Below are 22,154 nucleotides of genomic sequence, written 5' to 3'. Positions count from 1 at the left end.
TAGTTTTTAGTTTTAGCTATGTTAGGGGGATATCTGTGTGTGCAGGTGACTATTACTGTGCATAATTATTAGGCAACTTAACAAAAAACAAATATATACCCATTTCAATTATTTATTTTTACCAGTGAAACCAATATAACATCTCAACATTCACAAATATACATTTCTGACATTCAAAAACAAATAAGTGACCAATATAGCCACCTTTCTTTGCAAGGACACTCAAAAGCCTGCCATCCATGGATTCTGTCAGTGTTTTGATCTGTTCACCATCAACATTGCATGCAGCAGCAACCACAGCCTCCCAGACACTGTTCAGAGAGGTGTACTGTTTTCCTTCCAATATCCATGTCAGCACACTACGGGGGTTAATCCCGCCCCCTAACACCTCCAGGACATGTCTATATAAATCTTGAGCCCTCCCCTAGTCGGTGCTTTTTTTTCCTGTCCTCCTCCAGGACTGTCAGTTTTTGCTATTTTTTTCATTTTTCTTTTTTAGTTTTTGTGGAATTATTTTTGTGTCCTACCTGCTGCTTTCTTGGCAGCCACCACGCTGAGCCTTGAGCGTGAAGCCCCGCTGTTTTACCTTAAAAAGGTATAAGCGGTGGTCCCCCTCTTTTTGCTGGTCTTTCTGGGGGCATCCTGTTTGTGAGGCCGCATACGCTGTAAACCGGCGTACTTCTGATTGGGCAGCATCACGCACTGTATGCGCATCAGCCTGGGACGCATTGTAACTTTCGGGAGGAAGTGACGTCACGGCTGGGAAGTCATAGCCGACACGGAAGCCTTCAAGACTCGGCGTGCGGGACGCTGCAGCGCCGTTCTCGCAGAGGGAGCAGCAGGAGAGTGCGCTCTCAGATTCGGTGCGTCCAGGACACCACCGCTAATCGTAGCAACAAGTAGGTGGGACAGTGCAATGCCTGTAGCAGACTGCACGGGTCAATGTCGTTACTTGAGTTTTGAATGCCAAACTTATGTATTATTGTAGGTGCTGCTCCAAGGGGGCTGCAATGGTCAGTGAACCTGCACAAGCTACAGAAAAAACTTCAAAGCTTTACAACTACCTTAATTAAGGTACAACTGCTGACTTTAATGCTATGCATGCAATATATGTATATTCTCTTAAAGAGACAAAGCAGATTATTTTATATCTTCACATAGGTTCTACTCTCACCTATGGAAGGAAGCAGTATGGCCTCCTCTGCCCATAAAACAGACCAGCCACATGAAGATAGGTAGGACACGAAGAGAATGTTTTTGTATTTTTGCAGTGCTTATAATTCAAGGCTAGAAGACATAGGAATCTTTTTCCTTATACATGTTTTTTTTTTTTCTCTCTCTCTCTTCCTCTCTCTCTTTTTCTCCTCTATGCTCTCCCTCTGCAGTGTCTCCCAACCAGAAGAAAACCCTTCAAAGGAGGATGCTGCATCAGGATCGAGTAAATCTCGATCAATCAGAGGCGCTCAAAACCCCGCTCAACCTCAGAGCAGAAGTAAAACATGCTGGGCTTGCGGAAAAAAATGCATGCCAGGAAAACTAGTTTGCACTGAATGCTTCTACTCGATTCCTGTAGAAGAGGAACCTAGGGAGGATCTAACTGCCATAGTAAAGGAAATTGTTCAGAAGTCACTAGCTGAACACTCCAATGCATGTAGACCGGCAAGATCAAATAAGGATGGGGAGACATCAGACATCCTTGAAAATCTCACATTTTATGATGGACCACAGGTTCTCAATGGGGTTCAGATCAGGTGAACAAGGAGGCCATGTCATTAGTTTTTCTTCTTTTATAACCTTTCTTGCCAGCCACGCTGTGGAGTACTTGGACGCGTGTGATGGAGCATTGTCCTGCATGAAAATCATGTTTTTCTTGAAGGATGCAGACTTCTTCCTGTACCACTGCTTGAAGAAGGTGTCTTCCAGAAACTGGCAGTAGGACTGGGAGTTGAGCTTGACTCCATCCTCAACCCGGAAAGGCCCCACAAGCTTATCTTTGATGATACCAGCCCAAACCAGTACTCCACCTCCACCTTGCTGGTGTCTGAGTCGGACTGGAGCTTTCTGCCCTTTACCAATCCAGCCACGGGCCCATCCATCTGGCCCATCAAGACTCACTCTCATTTCATCAGACCATAAAACCTTAGAAATATCAGTCTTGAGATATTTCTTGTCCCAGTCTTGACGTTTCAGCTTGTGTGTCTTGTTCAGTGGTGGTCGTCTTTCAGCCTTTCTTACCTTAGCCATGTCTCTGAGTATTGCATACCTTGTGCTTTTGGGCACTACAGTGATGTTGCAGCTCTGAAATATGGCCAAACTGGTGGCAAGTGGCATCTTGGCAGCTGCACGCTTGACTTTTCTCAGTTCATGGGCAGTTATATTTTGCGCCTTGGTTTTTCCACACGCTTCTTGCGACCCTGTTGACTATTTTGAATGAAACGCTTGATTGTTCGATGATCACGCTTCAGAAGCTTTGCAATTTTAAGAGTGCTGCATCCCTCTGCAAGATATCTCACTATTTTTGACTTTTCTGAGCCTGTCAAGTCCTTCTTTTGACCCATTTTGCCAAAGGAAAGGAAGTTGCCTAATAATTATGCACACCTGATATAGGGTGTTGATGTCATTAGACCACACCCCTTCTCATTACAGAGATGCACATCACCTAATATGCTTAATTGGTAATAGGCTTTCGAGCCTATACAGCTTGGAGTAAGATAACATGCATAAAGAGGATGATGTGGTCAAAATACTCATTTGCCTAATAATTCTGCACTCCCTGTAATGGTAGGGTGCTTAAAAGAGTGCTGCTCCAAATACTGGGTGGTGCCAGTGAGTCTGTGCAAAAATACAAAAGGAACAGGAGCGCACCTGTAGTGCAATAAAAACTTTTTACTAAAAATGACACGCTTTAAAGGTTACACTCACAGTGTATCAGTTGGTACATGCGCCTGTCAGGCCTGCCAGCAGTCCTCTCCTCTCACCCGCTCTTGGCCAGAGCGGTGGGGACCGATGTCACTGGTGGGGAGCTGGAAGTGGTGTGGTCCACAGCTGCTCACAGGTTTCAGCTTGCCGTCCCCACCGTCGCGTCATCTGACGAAGGCGTGGTTAACGCCGAAACGCGTCGTGACGTCAGACGGCATCCCCTCGACCTGGCTCCGCCCACCGCTTCCAGCTCCCCGCCAGTGACATCGGTCCCCGCCGCTCTGGCCAAGCGCGGGTGAGAGGAGAGGACTGCCGGCTGGCCTGACAGGCACATGTACCAACTGATACACTGTGAGTGTAACTTTTAAAGCGTGTCATTTTTAGTAAAAAGTTTTTATTGCACTAGAGGTGCACTCCTGTTCCTTTTGTATTTTTGCGTAGTACACCTGTCACTATCCTGATCATCCCCCTTGGAGTAATTGCCAAAAGAGTTCACCTGCAGCCCCAGAGGAACTCTTTTCTCTCTTTGTCTACTCTCTATCTCTCTCCCCCCCCCCCCTCCTCTTTCCTCTCTCTCTCTCCTTCTCTCTCTCGCTCTCTCCTTCTGTCCATCCATTCTTTTCTGGGACAACTGCGGGGCATCTGGAAACGCTGCAGAGCTGTTGAGTGCCGCTGGTAGATGTGGTCGGTCCACTCACTTAGCAGAGACTCCAGACTTCCCCACGTGTCCCCCACTATAGTTATGTGTCCTGTATATATATAATGCCACTTATGTATATTATACTGTACCTGACTGTATGTGAATGTAGCATCGCCGACCCTGTATGTGCCAAAAACAATTCTGGGTACAACCCCTGTTGTACTTGGTGAAATAAATTATTCTTGAGACTTTTATATAACTGCTGTAAAGGACACCTGAAGTGAGAGGGATATGGAGTCTGCCATATTTATTCTCTCTCTTTTTTTTTTTTTTAATATGCAAAAAGTATTTATAACAACAACAGGTTGTGTATCCCAACCCCCCTTTATTTCCCAACCCCGACCTTCCCCCCCCTTTCCCTCCCCCCCCTTTCCCTTCCCCTCCCTTTCCCTTCCCCTCCCTTTCCCTCCCCCTCAATCTCTCTTCAAAACGTATGGGTCATAAAGTGGCTCTAGAAAGCGCTCAGTCTACCTCGCTTGGCCGTTTTCTTTCTTTGGCCGCTGTTTAAAATATAGAGAAATATTAGGTAAAAAAAGAAAAATGCAGGAGGCATTAGGGCCCAGTAAAAAAAAAAAAAAGAAGATATATGTGAAGAAAGGCAAAGTCAATTAATGTCCAGTTGGAGTGGGCCTAGGGTGCCTTTGAGTTGTTCTGTTGCATACCAAGACGAATATTTGAAGGGTTGAACCAGGGACTGCAAGTCCTGCCTGGGCATTGTTTGTAGCAGATATGGCTTCCATCTCTTGAAGAATTTTTTCGCTGATTTTTCTTGGTGGGTATGAGCTTCCAGCTTATCTAATAACATAATGTATTTCAGTTCTTCCTTCACTTCCCATACGGTGGGTACCGTGGGATAGACCCATTTATTATATATTGTCTTGCGAACTGCTAGCAGACAGATATATACCAAGACCGGTATGTGGTTTGGCGGATTTGACTCTTCAGGATAATGAAATAAGAGGAGCATCGGATCTTTATTTATTACGTACTTGCTGAGCTTATTTATAAATTTAATGGCCAAGTCCCAGTAAACCTGGATAAGAGGACAGAACCAGAGACAATGAATCATATTAGCTCTTGGATATTTACACTTTGGGCAATGATCAACATAACCTGGTCTTGGTTCTTTATATGACATACTAAAGGCGTATTTGGCTTGATATATCATCATTAAATGGGAGTCTCGCCACTTTTCACTTCCCATTACTCTTCTAACATTATTGTTACCCTCTATGATCTTCTCTATATCTATGACTGAAAAGTGCTTGTTCCAACTCGACATATTGCTTTTACTTTTAACTTGTAAGCCCATCCCTCCCAGTGCTTTTTGTATATCTGATAATGACATCTTCCCTCCCTTCAGTTTCAAAAAGAGATCATATGGTAAAATGCATGCTATAGAGGTGATATTCTGTATATGAGCCCTGGTAATGGATTGGATTTGAGCTAGGGTTAAGAAATCCAATCTCGGAATGCCATATTGTTGACGAATCTCTCTAAAGGTGAGCCATCTTTTTTCTTTTAGATTTAGTAGGTTACCTAATTTAGAAATGCCTTTTTCTGCCCACTTTCCAAAATTATCATGTAAGATTCCTGGGGTGAAGCGAGGGTTCCCTTCTAATGGCATGTATTTTGAAATCTTCCAAGGTAATCGGAAAATCTTCCTTGTCTCCCTCCATGCTATCATGGTGTCTCTCTAGACGATGTTGTGTTTTAAACGTAAAGGTATATTTGGCCAACTGGCATGCATTAATCCTATTAGATTCCATTGTTCTGCTATATGGCATTCCAAGAAGGTATTAGAGAATCCTGAGGTTCCTATTATCCAGTGCCTTACATGCCCACATAGGCATGATATATTATATCTTCGGATGTCAGGGAAGTTTAGACCCCCCATCTCCTTTGGAAGTTGCAAGCATGATAGTTTGATTCTTGCCCTTTTCCCATTCCAAATAAATTTGGCAATTCCTTTGTAAATTTCTGATACATCTTTATGTCGCAAGAGAAGAGGCAGTACTTGCATGGGGTACAGGAGACAGCCAAAACTGATCATTTTAACCAATGCTGTGCGTCCTATGGTTCCTAGAGGGATGTTTTTCCATGCTTGTAGCTGAGCCATCAGAGGTCTAAATAAAGGTGTGAGATTCAAATTGTACAGGGACGATGGGTCTCTTCCTATTTCTATACCTAGATACCTAATTTTATCTTGCACCACTTTAACCCCCAGATTTTTAAAATCTTGCAAATTTGCATGTTTGGATAGTGGTAGCATCTCACTCTTATCTATATTTATCTTAAAACCTGAATAAGACCCTATGTCTCTAATGATCTGTAAAGCTTTTGGTAGTTGTGACCGCGGGCCTGATAAAAAAAAGCAAAAGATCATCTGCGAAGATTGTTTGTACTACCATCATCTCGCCCAATTTAATTCCCTCCAGTTCCCCATGTAGTTTCCTTGCAAACGGTTCAAGCGCAAGTTTAAAGAGGAGGGGAGATGGGGCAGCCCTGCCTAATTCCCCTAGAAAGGTTAAGGCTTCTTGCACACCAAGACGTTGTGTTAGGTGGCACGTTAAGGTCGCATAACGTGCACCTAACACAACGTATGGTGCTGCAAAAGCCGACGGTAGAGTGAGCCGCGTTAGGCTGCTCGATGCCCATAATATCTCCCAGAGTGGCGCTGATTGGCCAGCGGGACCACGTGATGCGGAGCGAGACACTCCGCATCACGTGGTCCCGCCGGCCAATCAGCTGCCGCCAGTGCAGTGAATATTAAGTAGCCATGTGCGCGGCTACTGTAGCTGGCTCTCCCCGCCTCCTCCGCCCCCCACTGCGCATGTGCAAACAGTCTAACGCGGCTATAGCTGCTCCAACGCCGTAGCATGCTGCACTTTGCACAGAACGTGCAGCGTTACATGTAACGCAACGTGGGCTGTGTGAACAGCCCACTTGTGTTACATTGCTGTGCGTTGGGGGAGCGTTACAGGCGCACTAACGTGCGCCTGTAACGTCTTGGTGTGCAAGCAGCCTAAAGGGTTGCGATAGGAAGCCAGGTGTATAAATTCTGGCTTTCGGCTTACTGTAAATAAGGCGAAACATATTCAGGAAGGATCCTCCTATACCCATTTTCATAAGTACTTTCTCCGTCCAGCTCCAATTTACAGCGTTGAACGCTTTTTCTGTGTCGAATGTCACTATAGCGCTATTTTTGTATGTGGTGGGGTAGGCCTTAACCTGTTCGAGTACTGTCAGTACTTTTCTAATATTAGACACTGCTGCCCTACCTTTTATGAAACCCTCTTGCTCTTCATGTATTAATTTGGGAAGAAATAGGGCGAGCCTATCAGCCATGATTTTGGTGAGCAATTTAGTATCTTGATTTAGAAGTAAAACTGGACGGTATGATCTTGGGTTCTGAGGATCCTTCCCTGGTTTCAACAATAACTTGATCTAAGCTTCCTGTCCTGAGTCTAGCATTTTTTCTCCTTTCAAGATTTTATTGTATATCTGGCGTAAAGTCGGGGCAATTTCCTCTTTCAAGATTTTGTAAAATTCCCCCTGGCAATCCATTAGGGCCCGGGGCCTTGTGGTTAGCTAAATTCTTAATCTTCTCTTTAATTTCTAATTCCGTTATTTCTTCGTTAAGCATTGCCAGATCATCTTCAGACACTTTAGGAAGTATTATGTCTTTTAATACCGCCTCCATCCCTTGGGTATTTGGATTTTCTGGTTGTTTGTATAAGGATTGATAAAATTGAGCAAACACATCGTTCACCTCTTTAGGGTGGTGAATCAATTAACCTACTGGGTTTTTTATTGAGTGAATAACCAAGGGAGAGAAGCGGCCTCTAACCATGAGTGCTAGGAGGCGACCCGCTTTACTTCCAAATTTATAGTATTGTAACTCTCTGAAAGAATTATTGTAACGATCGGTGTAACACAGAGAGGATCTGATTACCGGTGATCTGCAGTATCACTAGGAATACAGATATACACCAGATTATTGATGATCTGCAGTATCACCGATAATCAGATATATTTGCTAACCTCTGGGCACCTGAGTAGAGTAAGAGTGTTTGGTGCAACAGTAATACTAGTGGACTAAGCCTCAGGAGGGAGTACAGAGCAGTAAGGAGTACTGCACAAATTCCTTCCGAAAACTGGGACTCTCCCGGGGGGAGGAGTCAGTCTGAGGGTAGGAAGGACAAAACCGAGAGTGACACCCAGGAGGGAGTGTCACTACCAGGACTGTGAACCGCCTCTAACAGTAAGGTCGGTTCTCGAGGTCGGACAAGCCAGGTCGTTAACACACAGACAGATAAAGTACACATTCAGGAGACAGAGGCGGAGTCTTATTAACAAGCAGGGTTCGGCAACGGGGTATCAGAAATATCGAGGTACAGAATCAGGAGGCAGATGCAGAGTCTAAGGGCGAGCCGGGGTTCGGCAACAGAGTATCAGAATAGCAAGGTACAGGATCAGAGTTCAGAAGAATAGTCAGGCAAGCAGAAGGTCATAACAGATAATCACAATCAAACTAGTACTTTAGACTATCAACAGAATCTAACTAAGTGTAGGATTACAGCTCCTGCTGGTCCCGGCACACTTTAGGATCTGACTCAGGTCTGAGTGCTACCACGTAGTGATCGCAACGCCAGACAACCAGCAACTGCACAGCCAGCAGTATATATACACAAAGACTCTCCAGCACCTCCCTAAGTGCTGGACCAATGAGAAGAAGCAGAGTTGTCAGCTGACCAGCTTGGTCAGCTGACCCTTTTCTGGCTGCCATATAAGTTCTGCCTCTCCGCGCACGCACGCGCGTCATTCTGAACCTAGGTGGACTATGAGTCCCAGCCACACCAGCACTGCCCTGCAATGTCTCCGCTGACCCGTGCGCGGGGTTGGTCGCACCGCTATCTGCACAGGCGGCGACCTCCCCGCGCTGGGTCAAACTGTTAGCAACAAGGCCATGCGCACCAACCGCCGTGTCAGACGCGGCGGTTTCTCCGCGTTCCGCCATGCGCGGAAAGAGCCACCTCACGCTGACTCAAAGCGGCGGCTCTTCCGCGTTTCTTCACAGTGTGGACACCCAGACCAAGTCTCCTGGCTGGAACCTCCACTCTAAGGAACGTCTCTTGTCAGCTTGACCCTTTTGACTCTGAAAGGCCTTTTCCAAATTATTCTTTACGATCCACCAAATGTCTTTAAGAGACCTCTGCCAGGTCTCCAGAGCTGGAAATGGAGTGGAGGCCACTGGCAAAGGAGAGAACTTAGGCAATCTCCCCGTCACCACCTGAAACGGGGAAAATCCAGAGGAAGAACTCCTTAAAAAATTCTGCGAAGGGCAAAAATTTGACCCAGTCGTCTTGTGCCTCCGCAACGTAACATCTCAAAACCTGTTCTAATGACTGATTGATCCGTTCAGTCTGACCATTGGTCTGTGGGTGGTATCCCGACGAGAATGACAGCTCCATGCCCATTTGGTGGCAAAATGCCCTCCAGAATCTGGAAATAAATTGGACTCCCCGATCTGACACTATGTTTTCCGGAATGCCATGTAGCCAGAAGACGTGGATGATGAACAAGTCGGCCAGTTCCTGGGCCAAGGGGAGTCCTTTCAAGGGCACGAAATGGGCCATCTTACTGAAGCGGTCGATTACCACCCAAATGACCGACATGCCCTCAGATCTGGGAAGCTCACCCACAAAATCCATGGACAGGTGGGTCCACGGCTCACTCGGTGTGGGCAAAGGCTGCAAGGTACCCACAGGTGCCAGCCGGGAGGGCTTACTTTTTGCACATATCACACACTCCCTAATAAACTCCTGGCAATCTGCTGTTAAAGAAGGCCACCAGGCACACCTGGCCACAAGATCTTGTGTTCTGGACGCCCCAGGATGTCCAGCATTCTTGTGCGCATGGAACATCTTCAAGATCTGGAGACGGAAAGGCAGAGGAATGAACATAACCCCCTCAGGCTTTCCTTCCAGGATATCCTGCTGAAAGGGGCTTAAAGTCTCCTTCCAGTCTTCCCAAGTCTCAGTTGTAGCCAGCACCAAATTCCGTGGGACAATGGTCTCTGGGACAGAGGGCTGTGCTGTCTCTGGCTCAAAGCACCTGGACAGGGCATCCGCCTTAATATTCTTGCTACCCGGAGTGTAAGTAATAATAAATCTGAACCTAGAGAAAAACAGTGACCATCGAGCCTGACGGGGACTCAACCTCTTAGCCCCCTCGATGTATTCTAGGTTCTTGTGATCAGTGTAAACCGTGATCGTATGTTCTGCACCTTCCAACCAATGTCGCCATTCTTCAAAAGCCAATTTAATAGCCAGGAGCTCCCTGTTGCCTATATCGTAGTTTCTCTCTGCTGGGGAGAACCTACGAAAGAAGTAGGCACACGGGTGCAATCTACCCTGCAGGCCTGACCGCTGAGACAGCACAGCCCCCACTCCGACCTCTGAGGCGTCTACCTCAACAATAAATGGGAATGAAGTATCCACATGTCTCAGGATAGGTGCTGAGCAGAATAGATCCTTCAGGGTGGAGAAGGCATGTAGAGCCTCAGGAGACCAGTGAGTGGTATCTGCCCCTTTTTTAGTGAGACTGGTGAGGGGTGAAATGACCGTGGAGTACCCCTTTATGAACCTTCTATAGTAATTAGCAAAGCCGAGAAACCGCTGAAGAGACTTCAACCCAACCGGCTGAGGCCATTCCAGAACAGCAGAGACTTTGGCAGGGTCCATAGACAGGCCCGTGGTGGAAATTATGTACCCCAGAAAGGCGACAGATGTTACTTCAAAAATACATTTCTCAAGTTTAGCGTAAAGCGAGTTTTGCCTCAGTTTGTTCAATACAAATTTTACATGGGTCCTATGCTCAGAGAGGTTGTTGGAGAAAATAAGTATATCATCTAGATAAACTAGAACAAATCTCCCCAACACCTCTCTGAAGACCTCGTTGATGAGCTCCTGGAAAATGGCCGGGGCATTACATAACCTGAAGGGCATCACCAGGTACTCGTAATGCCGGTCCGGCGTATTATAGGCCATTTTCCACTCATCGCCCTTCCTTATTCATATCAGGTTGTACGCGCCCCGCAAATCCAGCTTTGAAAAGATCTTAGCGTCGGTGACCTGCGTGAATAATTCGTCTATCAGGGGCAACGGATAGCGATTCTTCACCGTAATTTTATTTAGGCCCCGGTAATCGATGCAGGGCCGCAGGCCCCCGTCTTTTTTCTTAACAAAAAAGAAACCTGCCCCAGCAGGCGATCGGGACGGGCGAATGAAGCCCTTGGCCAAATTCTCACGGATATATTCTTGCATAGCTAATTTTTCGGGCCCAGACAAATTGTACAGATGACCCCAAGGGGGCATACAACCTGAACGGATATCAATGGGGCAATCGAAAGAGCGATGTGGGGGTAACTTGTCTGCTGCCTTGGGACAAAATACATCAGAATATTCCAAATACTGCTCAGGTACCCCTTCTACATGAACCCTGGTTTGGCCCAATGTCACCTTCCCTAAACATTGCTGAAAGCAGTGTGCTGACCAAGAAATTAGTTGGCCGGTGGCCCAATCAATGTGCGGGGAATGAAGGTGTAACCATGGCATGCCGAGTATAATGGTGGAGGTTGTCATATGCAATACAAAGAACTGTAACTTTACCCAGTGCAATACCCCTTGCAGGGGAGAGTCATCTACTGCCGTAACCTGGATGGGTGGTTGTACTGGTGTGAGCGGAATACATAATCTTTTAGCAAACTCAAAATCCATAAAATTTGCCGTGGAGCCTGAATCAATAAAGGCTTCCGTGACCTCGGTTTTATCTTCCCATGTAACAGTACAGGGAAGACGCAACCGTTTATCTTCTAGGGGTAAAAGTCGTACGCCTAGGATGTTACCCCCTACAACTCCTAGGTGGTCGCGTTTCCCGGTTTATTGGGACAGTCTCGTACTCTGTGCCCCCCTCAGCACAGTACAGACACAGCTGTTCCGTCATCCTCCGTCTTCGCTCCACCTGGGACAGTTTTGACCGACCTATCTGCATCGGCTCGGGTGGAGGTAAGACTGGAGCAGGCGAGACAGAGGGAGGTGAAGTCACCTGGGGTGCAGCGTAAGATACCACTCTAACATGATGACTACCCCTGGTCTGCTTTTGATAGCGCAGCCTGCGGTCAATTCGGATGGCCGCAGAAATGGCCTCATCAACTGTTCTGGGCTCGGGCTGACTTAACATCAGATCAGAGACCTCATCAGACAACCCTGACAGGAAACAATCCAACAGGGCATAGGTGTCCCACCTGGCTGTAACTGACCACCTTCTAAATTCAGCCGCATAATCTTCGACCGGACCTTTGCCTTGACGCAAAAGCTTGAGCTTCCGCTCAGAGGTCGAGACAAGGTCCGGGTCGTCGTAAATTACTGCCATGGCTTTAAAAAATTCCTCTACGGAGGTAAGGGCTGTGTCCCCAGTGGGCAAACTGTACGCCCATGTCTGAGAATCGCCTGATAATAAGGTTTTAATAAATGTGACCCTCTGGGTCTCAGTTCCTGAAGACTGGGGTCTCAACTCAAAATAGGACAACACTCTACTCCTAAAATTTCGGAAGTCAGATCTGTGGCCAGAAAATCTTTCAGGTACCGGCATACGTATGTCAGGGCTAGAAGGGGATCGCACATGATCCACTGATGTCTGGAGGGTTTGTACAGACCCTGATAGGGCATCAATAAGAGTTCTGTGGGTGCCCAGTACTTGATTGATGTTTAAACATAGTAAAGAGCTGAGCAGCGCTACTTAAAAACAGATGAATGCTTACCTGCAAAAGTGTGCAAGCCCCACTAATGGGATAAAGTACACACTGAGCACACACATGACCTGTCTACCGCTTGGAGGATGTTGGTTTCCTCTAACAGCTTGCATGCAACTTGTTAGGTACTCGTCCCTCCCACTGTCGTAGAAGTCTTTCCTCCATGGGAGGGGACCTAACACTAACTAAATTATACCTATGCATATGCATAGCCTGGGCGCGCTACCAAGTAAAATTGAAAATTGCGTAAAAAAGTGGGATCAGCGCATCACCAGACCGCCACCGATTGGCCTCAACTCAGAGATGCGCTGAGCCCCCCCAGAGACTGCAAACGCACCTTGAACCAAACAGAAGCTCTGCATATACACCACAAGTTGCATGCAAGCTGTTAGAGGAAACCAACATCCTCCAAGCGGTAGACAGGTCATGTGTGTGCTCAGTGTGTACTTTATCCCATTAGTGGGGCTTGCACACTTTTGCAGGTAAGCATTCATCTGTTTTTAAGTAGCGCTGCTCAGCTCTTTACTATGTTTTAATTTATTTCCGGCCAGCTGCTCCCACTTAACAGTTTTGCTTTTGGTGTATATGCAGAGCTTCTGTTTGGTTCAAGGTGCGTTTGCAGTCTCTGGGGGGGCTCAGCGCATCTCTGAGTTGAGGCCAATCGGTGGCGGCCTACTTGATTGATGTTGTCCACCAAAGCGGCAAGTACACCCAGACGATCAGTGTTTGCGTCCATTTTGTATTTGGTCTGGCGTTCTGTAACGATCGGTGTAACACAGAGAGGATCTGATTACCGGTGATCTGCAGTATCACTGGGAATACAGATATATACCAGATTATTGATAATCTGCAGTATCACCGATAATCAGATATGTCTTGAAGAAAGAGGAGAAGCGGGCACTGCTGCGTAAATCCCTTTATTGTGGCCGGGTTACAGAGTGGTTGCAGTGGGGGGAGAGGGTTGCCTGACAGCTGTTTCGCAGGTATGCAACCTGCTTCTTCAGAGGCTAAAAGACAACTGCAGGAAATTCCATATTTATACATTAAGCCATCACACTCACCATTCCATACGTTCACCGTATGGAAATAACAACTTTATGTAACATGTAGCAGGATGCTAGGCATAAATGTATGCATATTTACTGTTTGCATTTTTATTTTTCTATTTTTCTATTTATAGAGCCAAATGATCACTCATACTATGTAAACCACCCCTGATGCCCCAATGGACGAGTCCCGATGACTAGGACCATTTTGCGTGGAATTGCGGTGATACCGCATATCCAGCTGGGTCCACGGAGGTACCTTCTATGGGAACACAGGGGTTAATCCGCACTACACAGCCAACGTGAGCCGCGACGGGGTTACCATGGTGACCTGCTAGAAGCTGGAGCCTCTCCATGGATCGTCCCCCAGTGACGTGAGCTGAGCAGTGAGCAGATTGGCGGGGAGACTCGCGGCTCGCTGATTGGCTGGAGCCGCTCACATGCTGCGCAGACGAGGAGGGGGGCGTGACTAGGAAGTGGCCGGCACTGGCGTGCGTCTCAGGCTGGTTACGGTGAACGTATGGAATGGTGAGTGTGATGGCTTAATGTATAAATATGGAATTTCCTGCAGTTGTCTTTTAGCCTCTGAAGAAGCAGGTTGCATACCTGCGAAACAGCTGTCAGGCAACCCTCTCCCCCCACTGCAACCACTCTGTAACCCGGCCACAATAAAGGGATTTACGCAGCAGTGCCCGCTTCTCCTCTTTCTTCAAGACACTTCTGTAATCGGTGCACGTTGCAGGTAAACCCACCTGAGGCCGTTCCATCCCTGCCGCATACTGGTGCCAGTTTTTTCTGTTTTCTTTCCTCAAGTATATCATTAGACCGTTTCTATACTGTGCACAGATGCAACAAGTTGAAGCTGAGACCCCGAGTACCTCGGGAACACAAGAAGCGACAGCTACAACCAGCACTACACGCTTGTTGGCAGGTAGATCGGATTGGACTACATTTTTTACAGACACAGCTAGTGGTTCTGATTCCAGCAAGGCAGTGGGGGTGAAGGTCATCGAGCAGGACATCAGTCGATTATCTGAGAAGGAGGTCAAGTTATTTTGGACAGTTGCTTCATTGAAGCGATATGATGACAAGCAGATAGCTTCCCGGGGGTTCCGCAAGTACACAGAAGCCAGTGAATACAGGAATGATCCCGACTTTATGAAAGAGTGGGATCAGGAACATCTGGATCACTCCCTACGTCTACAAGCCATTGTGTTGAAACGGACAGAGGCTGAATATCACACTACTGTGGGTGAAATAACCAAAAAGAAAGACGAATATTGTAAACTGGCGGACAACACACACCTGCAGAAATTGGAAACAAAAGTTGACAATCGATTGGTCACAATTCAGGACGAAATCAAAGAGAGAAAACTCCGTAAATTCAAAAGAGATCAACAGGACTTCAAAGAAGGAAAGATCTTTGACTGGGGACAACCAGCTAGGAGACACAGAAATAGAAGAAAGAAACTGAATAAAGATCCTAAAGACTACTGGACAACAGATTCAGGGTCAAACTCCAGTCAAGAAGAGGACCCTGTACAAAAAAGACCTAAGAATAAACCCTCACCTAAACCCATCATCAAAAGTCCGAAATGTGTCGAGACCCCTTTAGACGGATCCGACGAGGACGAGGTGGAAGAACCCGCCCACAAGAAACCCTATCTGAGGAAAGTTACGTGGAGCAGGGGAACATATGGGAGGGGCTATCGAAGGAGAAAGTGAACGAACTCTTTTTAACGGAGCAAAAACAGGAACTGCAGATCATCAACATCTCTGGGATCTCCCTACCGGATGGCTGCACCTCTGTTCTGAAGAAGGGACTTAATTTCTCTTTAACAACGAATTTTGATAACTTCAAGTTTGAAATTGACTGGTACAAGAGCATTCGGAAATTGAACATCTTAATGTGGCAGAATAAGAAACAGGATGAAGATTGCACTGAGATGCGAATCAATAAACATGTCACTATAAGCAATCTGGGCTATATGGTCCCCAAATTGGATAGTCCGACTGACTTGGAAGCTCTGGCAGATCTACAACAACTTTTAGCAGAGAACGACATTGTGGAACAATCAGACTCTGAGGATGCCGTTAGACAGGATTTTAGGGCATGCAAGTCAGTAAGGGAGTTCTCTACATCACCAGGATCTGCAGTCGATCTCCTTAATCAGAAAGTATTAACAGATATGCAGGCTCTCATCTATCCCCAGGACACACCCAACTTCACCCCAGATGAAAAGAGAGCACTGGACTGGCTAAAAAACAACAAAAGCCTAGTACTCAAAAAAGCCGACAAGGGTGGAAATCTGGTGGTCATGTCGGCAGAATACTATGTTTCAGAGGCCCTTCGACAGCTTGAAGGCCCAGACCAGTTCTATCTTAAGCTTAAGGGGGATCCCACCAACCAATTTAGGTCCACCCTACAATCATTGCTTAGAAGGGGTGTGGAATGTGGGTATATATCCAAACAGTTAGGGCAGGGACTCTTGCCTGAATTTCCCAGGAAACCGGTGTGGTACTTCCTCCCCAAGGTCCACAAAGACCCTGTTTGCCCCCCGGGGCGTCCGATTGTGTCAGCCAGGGGTTCATTGACTGAACCTCTGTCGAGGTATCTTGATTACATCCTTAGACCATTCTTGGGAGTGGTTGGAACCCATCTGGCTGACACCTTGGACGTCCTGGGGAAGCTGGAGGGGGTGGTACTTGGGGAGGGTGTACGGTTGGCATCAGTGGATGTTGTCAACCTGTACACACGCATTCCACAGGGTCTAGGTACCCGGGTAATTGGTGAACTACTGGAAGAACAGGGGAAAGATGAGTTATGGGTCCAATATATTTGTGACTGTTTACATTTTGTCATTTCTCATAATGCATTTTTGTTTAACAACAGGTGGTATCGCCAGTGCTCAGGAGTAGCGATGGGGACACCTGTGGCCCCCACCTTCTCCAACCTGTTTCTTTGGAGTTGGGAAAGCAAGGTGATCTTGAAAGACACCAATCCATTTAAACCCCTTATCGGCCATTGGTACAGATATGTGGACGATGTCTTCCTCACATGGAAGGGGTCTGATGACCAGTTTGCGAGCTTTCTCGAGTTCCTGAACTCCAACGACTACAACATGCAATTCACTGGTGTGATGGGTGGCAGTCGTTTGGAGTTCTTGGACTTGGAAATCTTTGCTGAGGAGGGCCGTCTACAGACCAAGGGCCACAGAAAAGCCACAGCCACAAATTCCATGCTCCTAAGTACCAGTTACCATCCTGCTCATACAATAAGGTCTATCCCCTATGGCCAATTTGTGAGATTGAAAAGGAATAACTCCAAACGTGAAGATTTTGTTAGACAAAGTCAAGAATTGGCGGTCAGATTGGTTAATAGGGGGTACACCTTGCAGGATCTTAACAAAGCTTTTAAGAAAGCAGACTCTCTGAATAGGGAGGGTATCGTCACGAATAAACAGAGAAAGCGACACAGCCAAAGAGCATTAGGAGGGATTAGACAACAGCAGAAAGTGGATGAGCGGTTTACTTGTATTTTTGATTTCTCACCAATGGCAGACCAGATTAAAACAATTCTGTATAGACATTGGCATGTCCTGCAGGGTGAGCCCTGCCTTGCCACCATTTCTAAACAGAGACCACTCATATCCTTCAGGAGGGCTCGCACTGTGGGAGATGTCATAACTAACAGTGAATATGCTGCCCCTAAGGAACCTGGATGGTTGCAGAGATCAATACCTACTGGAGGCTTTAGGTGTGGCAATTGTAATCATTGCCACCAATACGTAGCGGGACGCAGCATCAGATTGGGAGGTCAAGTTCTACCTATCAAGCAATTTTTGCATTGTCGGAGCAAGTTTACTGTTTATTGTATTTTATGCCAGTGTGGCAGTTTTTACATTGGCCAAACAACTCGGATGCTGTGTACCCGGTTTCAAGAGCATGTCAATTCAGTAAGAACAGGTGTAGGAGCAGGTAGACTTATTCGACATGTAAGGGAGAATCACAATGGAAATGCTACATGTCTGAGTTTTGCTGGTATTCTGATTGTGGAAGTACCCCGGAGGGGTGGGGATCGGGAACAGATGTTGCTGCAGCAGGAAGCCAGGATAATCTCGGTCACTAAAGCTTGTGGCCCTTTGGGATTGAACGATAGGAATGAGCTGCACTGCTTTCTAAACAAGTATAATTGATGCAACAATGTATATCATCCTCTTGCCCTTAGCTATGAATGTAATAATTGCTTAAATGTCCATTATCCTTTTGTTCTCCTTTCTCTCTTTTCTCTTTTCCAAATTTTGGAAATAACAACTTTATGTAACATGTAGCAGGATGCTAGGCATAAATGTATGCATATTTACTGTTTGCATTTTTATTTTTCTATTTTTCTATTTATAGAGCCAAATGATCACTCATACTATGTAAACCACCCCTGATGCCCCAATGGACGAGTCCCGATGACTAGGACCATTTTGCGTGGAATTGCGGTGATACCGCATATCCAGCTGGGTCCACGGAGGTACCTTCTATGGGAACACAGGGGTTAATCCGCACTACACAGCCAACGTGAGCCGCGACGGGGCTACCATGGTGACCTGCTAGAAGCTGGAGCCTCTCCATGGATCGTCCCCCAGTGACGTGAGCTGAGCAGTGAGCAGATTGGCGGGGAGACTCGCGGCTCGCTGATTGGCTGGAGCCGCTCACATGCTGCGCAGACGAGGAGGGGGGCGTGACTAGGAAGTGGCCGGCACTGGCGTGCGTCTCAGGCTGGTTACGGTGAACGTATGGAATGGTGAGTGTGATGGCTTAATGTATAAATATGGAATTTCCTGCAGTTGTCTTTTAGCCTCTGAAGAAGCAGGTTGCATACCTGCGAAACAGCTGTCAGGCAACCCTCTCCCCCCACTGCAACCACTCTGTAACCCGGCCACAATAAAGGGATTTACGCAGCAGTGCCCGCTTCTCCTCTTTCTTCAAGACACTTCTGTAATCGGTGCACGTTGCAGGTAAACCCACCTGAGGCCGTTCCATCCCTGCCGCATACTGGTGCCAGTTTTTTCTGTTTTCTTTCCTCAAGTATATCGATAATCAGATATATTTGCTAACCTCTGGACACCTGAGTAGAGTAAGAGTGTTTGGTGCAACAGTAATACTAGAGGACTAAGCCTCAGGAGGGAGTACAGAGCAGTAAGGAGTACTGCACAAATTCCTTCCGAAAACTGGGACTCTCCCGGGGGGAGGAGTCAGTCTGAGGGTAGGAAGGACAAAACCGAGAGTGACACCCAGGAGGGAGTGTCACTACCAGGACTGTGAACCGCCTCTAACAGTAAGGTCGGTTCTCGAGGTCGGACAAGTCAGGTCGTTAACACACAGACAGATAAAGTACAGATTGCGAAGGGCAAAAATTTGACCCAGTCATCTTGTGCCTCCGCAACATAACATCTCTGACGCGGCGGTTTCTCCGCGTTCCGCCATGCCATGCGCGGAAAGAGCCGCCTCACGCTGACTCAAAGCGGCAGCTCTTCCGCGTTTCTTCACAATTATGCATTATTTCTCTTTCCTTGAACCATTGATCAGCATTAGTTTTGGCTTCCAGCCACTTATCTCTTTCTGTAGGGGAAGGATTAAGGTTGTATTGTCTATAGGCAACTCTAACTGCCCGTACTGCCTCCTCATATAGCTTGGCGATTCGCTTTTTGTTGTTGTTGCTGTATATGCAATAATGTGTCCCCGCAATACTGCCATAGCAGTTTCCCAAAGGAGATGGGGGTTTATTTGGTGTTCTCTATTATCCCCTTTATATTCTAGCCACCAATTCTTGAGTAAAAGGTGAAAGTCTTCGTCTTTATATAGATGCTCAGGAAACCTCCAAAGTATATCTGTGCCTCTTTGCATTTTTTTTTACTCATTTCTATTACCACTGGACTGTGGTCAGATATAATCATGTCCGATATTTCGGCCTTTTGCAACCTACTAACGAGGTATTCGCTTAGGAAAATATAGTCTATTCGGGAGAATGTCCCGTGTACTCTCGAGTGAAACGTATATATTCTCTATCATATGGATGCAAGAATCTCCAAGCGTCTATGAGACGAAGACCCTCACCCAGTTTAGTCAGACCAGTATCTCCGCTTGTTTTAATTCCTGAATTCCCTCTGTTTTTTCCTGACCTATCCTCGTGGATATTCATGACTTGGTTCCAGTAACCCCTTATTACCAGTTTGGCTTGTGGTTGTTGTGTGAGTCTCCACTGTATCTTCTGTAAAAAGCTGGGTTGTTCTGTGTTTGGCCCATATATGTTATGAATATCTATAGTTTCACCTGGTAAGTGAAGTCTAACCCCCAGCCACCTGCCTGCAGCATTGCAATGAATGATCTCTGTTTTGGCTTGTAAAGATCTACTGATTAGTGTAATTACCCCTGCTTTTCTGCCTAGAGCTGGTGAGCCATGACATGGGGCTACCCAGGATTTTTCCATGAATTTGAGTTCGTTACCCCCCAGATGTGTCTCTTGTAACATGGCCACATCTGCTTTTAGCTGTTTTAGATGTCTTATTACTTGTGACCTCTTTATAGGAGATCGTAAACCTTTAACATTCCATGTTACTACCTTAATACCCATTTACACTGAGAATAATAGGGTTTAATTGCTTCGGCTGACAGGCAGGTAGCTCTAGGTTTTCTGCATAGACAATCACAAAATTTGCATGAAATATAACATACGACCTAGAATTTTCTAGAGGCCCTCGAGCAACCTGTAATTGAGTGACCCTGAAGAGAGATTGATATAAGTTCCACCCTAGCCCCTCCCTTCCCCCCCAATCCTGAAAACCCGGAAACAAAGATATGTCCTTGGTGCTATCCGTAGAGAGGCTCACCGCCTCGTCATTTCTAATAATGCCTCCTTGGGATATTCTCTTCACACCCATTAGGCCTTCACTTCTTCCCTGTATGATCATTGGATCACGAACCAAAATCCTCCATTCTCTCCTCCGCCCTCAAGCTTGAAAGTGGAATGTTAAAATTATAACTACACAACCTTGCTTGTAGTTGTACAATGACATGTTACACCAAACTTAGCATTGAAAAGTATTAGAGCCGAACATCTCTTCATGTCTCCCCCTCCTGATTATTTTCTCTTGCTGGCGAACCTCTTGGGGATAGCTGTCTAGCTGCCGGTTGAGACAAGAACTTTTCTGCATCCTCTGCACTTTTATAAATATATGCCCCGCCGTCTGAACCTGTGACTCTCAAAGTGGCAGGGTATTGTAAGGCGAATCGTAACCCCCTTTTGACCAATTCGGTGCACACTGTACTGAATGCCTGTCTGCGCTTTGACACATCTAGGAAGTAGTCATTAAAGATGAGGATGCGGCGGTTATCGTACATCAGGTCATCTTTGCGTGTTTTAAATGCTGTCAACAGGCGTTGCTTGTCTTTAAAGTCTAGATATCTGACCATTACCACTCGTGGCAGCTTTTTTGAATCGGGGTTCCGTGCTGGTCCCACCCTGTGAGCCCTCTCCGCCTTGCATGGGGTCTGCACCCCTAGGTGTTCTGGGAGGGTCAATTCGCAAAAGTCATTAATATCCTCCAGGATATGTTTCCTGGAGAGGCCCACCACTCTGAGGTTATTCCTCCTTGAGCGATTCTCCAGGTCTTCAAGCTTATCATTAAAGAATTGTTGCGTTATCTGTGAGGTTTCCAGTTGTCTCCCAGCATTGCCATTATCCTCCATTATGTAATGTACCCCACCCCAGTATAGCCATGCCCTTCCTGTGCCCCCAGCATTGCCATTATCCTCCTGTATGTAATGTCTCCCAACCCCAGTATAGCCATGTCCTTCCTGTGCCCCCAGCATTGCCATTATCCTCCTGTATGTAATGTCTCCCAACCCCAGTATAGCCATGTCCTCCCTGTATCCCTCAGCATTGCCATTATTCTCCAGTATGTAATGTACCCCATCCCCAGTATAGCCATGTCCTCCCTGTATCCCCAGCATTGCCATTATCCTCCAGTATGTAATGTACCCCACCCCAGTATAGCCATGTCCTCCCTGTATCCCCAGCATTGCCATTATCCTCCATTATGTAATGTACCCCGCCCCAGTATAGCCATGTCCTCCCTGTGTCCCCCAGCATTGCCATTATCCTCCAATATGTAATGTACCCCACCCCAGTATAGCCATGTCCTCCCTGTATCCCCAGCATTGCCATTATCCTCCAGTATGTAATGTACCCCACCCCAGTATAGCCATGTCCTCCCTGTATCCCCAGCATTGCCATTATCCTCCATTATGTAATGTACCCCGCCCCAGTATAGCCATGTCCTCCCTGTGTCCCCCAGCATTGCCATTATCCTCCAATATGTAATGTACCCCACCCCAGTATAGCCATGTCCTCCCTGTATCCCCAGCATTGCCATTATCCTCCTGTATGTAATGTACCCCACCCCAGTATAGCCATGCCCTTCCTGTGCCCCCAGCATTGCCATTATCCTCCTGTATGTAATGTCTCCCAACCCCAGTATAGCCATGTCCTTCCTGTGCCCCCAGCATTGCCATTATCCTCCTGTATGTAATGTCTCCCAACCCCAGTATAGCCATGTCCTCCCTGTATCCCTCAGCATTGCCATTATTCTCCAGTATGTAATGTACCCCATCCCCAGTATAG

General features: G+C 46.7%; 1 protein-coding gene across 1 annotated transcript in view; it reads left to right on the top strand.

Annotated features, from left to right (window-relative positions):
- The first annotated feature begins 18,206 nt into the window (after positions 1-18,206).
- Positions 18,207-22,154, top strand: part of LOC137537106 (zinc finger protein 271-like) — a 38,305-nt gene continuing 34,357 nt past the window's right edge. Inside the window, exon 1 of the mRNA XM_068259244.1 lies at positions 18,207-18,275. Coding sequence (XP_068115345.1) covers positions 18,268-18,275 — 8 coding nt within the window. The 5' untranslated portion in view covers positions 18,207-18,267. The remainder of the gene's footprint in view (positions 18,276-22,154) is intronic.

This window comes from Hyperolius riggenbachi, chromosome 10 (genome assembly GCF_040937935.1).
Source record: "Hyperolius riggenbachi isolate aHypRig1 chromosome 10, aHypRig1.pri, whole genome shotgun sequence".
Classification (NCBI taxonomy): domain Eukaryota; kingdom Metazoa; phylum Chordata; class Amphibia; order Anura; family Hyperoliidae; genus Hyperolius; species Hyperolius riggenbachi.
Note: the sequence above shows the minus strand (reverse complement) of the source record. Positions and strands in the feature narration are given on the sequence as shown.